The 3,862-nt window shown below is 69.8% G+C and overlaps 1 protein-coding gene across 2 annotated transcripts in view; it reads right to left on the bottom strand.

Annotated features, from left to right (window-relative positions):
* Positions 1–602: 602 nt before the first annotated feature.
* KCNQ4 (potassium voltage-gated channel subfamily Q member 4) overlaps positions 603–3,862 on the bottom strand; it is an 8,011-nt gene continuing 4,751 nt past the window's right edge. For both annotated transcript variants that reach the window (XM_026085950.1, XM_026085951.1), the window contains 5 exons: positions 1,898–2,115; positions 1,655–1,757; positions 1,308–1,439; positions 1,051–1,186; positions 603–821 (listed from right to left, as the gene is read on the bottom strand). In XM_026085950.1, coding sequence (XP_025941735.1) covers positions 603–821; positions 1,051–1,186; positions 1,308–1,439; positions 1,655–1,757; positions 1,898–2,115 — 808 coding nt within the window. The remainder of the gene's footprint in view (positions 822–1,050; positions 1,187–1,307; positions 1,440–1,654; positions 1,758–1,897; positions 2,116–3,862) is intronic.

Raw genomic sequence — 3,862 nt, 5'->3', positions numbered from 1 at the left:
GGCAGAAGGCTCTGCTGTGCTTCTAGAGGTACAGAGCTGCAGCCCTGCGAGCAGGGCAAGAGAAAACCCAGGCAGAGGAGGGCGAGGGGGGACAGAGTCCCCCAAACTCCCCGATCCGGGGCAGGCCCTGGCCACCGCCGTGGCCGGGAGCTACGCAGATAAAACCGCATTCAGTCGGGTCGCGACGCCCCTGCTCAGCACCGGCAACCAAAGGGCGATCCAGCCTTGCATAGCTGTCAGCGGCCTCCGGCTCGGCTCCCGGAGGGCTGGGGATGGAGGTGGGTCTCGGTGTGTTTGAAGCCCCGGCCGGGGGCTCTCCTCCCTCCGGGAAGGGCAGGAGCGTTGCAGGAGCGTGGTCCGAGCACAGAGTGGCACCTCGGGGCTCCTGCCCCGTGCCCAGACTGGGCGCCTTGGCTGCAGCCGGCTCCCGGATGGGCGACACGGGCAATTCGCCCGCGAAGGAAGACGCATTTCAAGTAAAACTGAGAAAGACCCGGCAGAGGAGGCCGGCCGACGCAGGCACCGCTCCCCGGCTCCTCGGCGCAGCTCTCCCGGCCCACAGCCGGCGGTGGCCGCGGCGCCCTGCCCTGCCGCCTCCCTGCTCAGTCCATGTTGGCGCTGGCCGACCTGGAGATGTTCAGGGTCTGGGCAGAGACCGAGATGTCCTCGTGGTCCACGGGGCTGTGGTAGTCGGAGGTGATGTCGGGCTCGCAGCGGGGCGCCTGCACGGCGGCCAGGCTGAAGGAGTTCGTGGAGCCCTTGCGGAGGCACTGGGAGTAGAGGTCGAGCAACAAGTCCAGTTTGTGCTCGATGGACTGCACCTGCGAGGGCGGCGGGGTGAGCGGGGCGGGCGCCCCAGCGGCGCGGGGCACCTGGGCACGGCCAGCTCCCCGCTGCCCCGTCCTGGCCGCGGCCCCCCCGCAGCCGGCGAGAGGACCCAGGAGTCCGGGCTCATCCTTGCTGCCCCAGCCCAAGGGAAGGTGAGAATATGCCAGACCGAAGACCCCCCAGGTGTCCCACATGGCATGGGGCCATGCGTCCCCTCCTCACCTGCCGCTCCACCTTGACCACCCGGCCCATCATGCTGAGCTCGTCCACCAGCTCTGGCTCCAGCGCCGGCTTCTCCACCTTCTCCCGGGCCTTCTTGTCCGCAGCCAGGGCTCCCCTGCCCACTATCTGGTCCACCCTGGCACCGAGCAGGGAGGCAAGGGACATGGCCCATCACTCTTGACCGGCCAGAGGGCACGGGGACGGGGAGGAGTGGTGGGAGCCCAGAGCCCCCCGTCACCGCTGGAGGGGCAGCTCACCGTGTCTGCAGGCTCTTGATCCTGCCCAGCATGTCCAGGTGGCCGGCCGAGTACTGCTCGATGACATCCTTGACGTCGTAGGGCCGCAAGGTCTCCTTGAACTTCCTCTTGGCCACCAGGAACTTCAGGATCCTGTGGGACACCCGRGATAGCTGGAGGAGCTTCACTCCCACAGAGCATCGCTGCTCTTCTCCCCCAGCTCCGCCACCTCCGTGGCCTTGCTGGACACATCTGCTCGTCTCTGAGMGCGAAGGGAGCCCTGGGCAGGGCTGCGGAGGGCCAGTCTCCAGGGAGGGCTGGGGGACCACGAGCGAGGAGCTGGGGGATGTGGGATGGGACACTCTCACCTGACGGCCCGGATGAGGGTCTTCACTGCTGGCATGACGTCCTCGGCGGTCAGGTCGCACTGGGAGCTTTTCTCCTCGCCGCTGTCCTCGGGCGGGCAGTCAGCTGCAGGCATGAGAGCGGGCGCTGGGCAGAGGACGCAGGATGCCGATGCCACCGCCCGGCATGCAGGGATGCTGCTCCTGGCACGGCAGCACGGCYGGTTGAGCCCCGGCGCCCTCACCCCACCGCTTCCCGGGACTCACCCTCYGCCGGGAGCCGGGGTTTGAGCCGCAGGGATGCCCGGAAGCGGGTCCGGTCGTTGAAGCTCCAGCTCTTCTGCACCTTGGTGGGGCTGGCGGCCTCGGGGACGTCCTCGGTGCTGGGCGAGCGGCGCAGCGGCGGCCCCAGCTGCTGCCTGCCCCGGCTGCCCTGCCGCTGCGGGTTGGTCAGGCGGATGCGGTCCTTGATGCCCATCTTGTTGCTGCAAGGGAGGAAGGACGGGCAGCGTCGGAGGCAGGCGGGTGCCCCGGGGTGGGGGGCGCAGGCGCGGGGCAGCTGGGGGCGCGGGCAGGAGCGATCCCGGCCACAGGCACGCACACTGCCTGCCACAGCACGGGTGAGGACGTCTTTGGGGTTAAACACAACTTTTTCCAAGAGAAAAGAAAGGAAGAGACGGACAGACAGCAGACAGACAGCTACAGCGGCTGGGAAGGACCCGCAGCAGAGCCCGTGGCAGCCGGGAGGAAAACTGCCTGGGCAGCACCAGCCCCGCGCAGAACGGCCCTGCTCCGGTCCCAGCTCYGCTGGGATGGAGCATCCTGGAGCACCCGCCCTGGCCCCCGCCATCCTCCTCCTCGCAGCCCCCTCCAGCCCCAGGGCCGCCTCCACTCTGGCCAAAACGCTCAGCACCGCTTCGGTGCCAAGCCACGCTCCGCTTGTTCGTTAGCTAAACRGGGCCTAATGCAAACTCTGCTCCGGCAGGATGGAGCCAGCTGGCCCTTATCCAGCCCTTCCAGGTGCTCTGCTCCTGAAACCAGCCCCTCCGCTGTGCACGGGGAGAACAGCAGACATCGTTTACGTAGGACCTACACAAAAGCACCGTCCGGTGCTGCCTCTTGCCGGCGGCGGGCTCACAAGCACGTCCCGGGACCCGCGGGGAGGCCGAGCAGGCAGGCGCCAGCCTTGTCCCCGCGCCGCAGGGCCCCGCGTGCGGAGCAAGCCAAAGCCGCGGGGGACTCGCAGCAAAGCGCCGGGCACGCGGGGAAAGAGCAGTCGGCCGAGGCCACCGGTGCCCTGGAAGGGAYGGCGCCAGGATGCACGGTGTTTCGGGGAGCCCCCGCGTCCCTGCGCCCCGCGAGGCTCCACAACGGGACAGCGGGGGGGCCCRGGGCTGCGCAGGGTTGCAGCAGAGGCAGCAGGAAAGCATGGCGTTTGGGGAGCTTCCTCGGTTTCTCCAGCCGGGAGCGGCTCTGGTTTCCAGCGCATCCACGTGCGCTTTGCCGACGAGCGGGGCAGCAGGCAGCCGAGCCATGCGTGGCCGTGCCGGAGGACGGCGTGGCTCCTCGGCAGGGGGGAACCGCGGCCACCCCAGGGTTTATCCAAGCGCCTCAGCTTGCAGCTGGCACCGCTCGGGAAGCCCAGCACTTCCCAGGGCCCCGGCTCAGCCACGCCGCCCAGGCGAGCAGCGGGGAGGGAGAAACCGAGGCACGGAGGGAGTCGGGCCGGGACCGCGGGGGCGAGCCGGCCCCCAGCCCACGTCAGGGCCCGGAGAAGGAACCACGCTTTGGCCTCCCTCCGGCCCGGGCGCCCCCGTCGCAGCCGGCTCCGCGGGGCAGCCCCGGATGCAGCGCCGAGCACCATGCGCGCCGGCCCGGGGCCGCGGCGCCCGGATCGCGATACCACCGTCTCCAGGGGGCCCGGATCCGCAAGAGGCTCCGCTTACCACTAAAGACCTGGCTAGAGGAGCAGGGCAGAGACACGGAGAGAAAGAGAGAGCGTTAGCCGGGGGGGGGGGGGCTCCGCGCGCGGAGCAGAGCAGAGCAGAGCGGGCGCCGTGCCGCGCACCGCCGCCGCAGCTGCGTCCCCGACCACCCGGACCCCGGCGCCCGCTCCGCTGCGGAGGCAAGAGCGGTTTGTGTAGGTCCTACATAAACGCCGACGTCTGCCCATCACGGGTCGCCCGGCGGGCAGCGTTACCTGAGGCGTAAGCACTTGTGGGGCTGCGCGTC

The sequence above is a fragment of the Apteryx rowi genome, unplaced genomic scaffold (genome assembly GCF_003343035.1).
Source record: "Apteryx rowi isolate R43461 unplaced genomic scaffold, aptRow1 scaffold_68, whole genome shotgun sequence".
Taxonomy (NCBI): Eukaryota; Metazoa; Chordata; class Aves; order Apterygiformes; family Apterygidae; genus Apteryx; species Apteryx rowi.
This window is presented reverse-complemented; position numbering and strand designations above follow the sequence as displayed.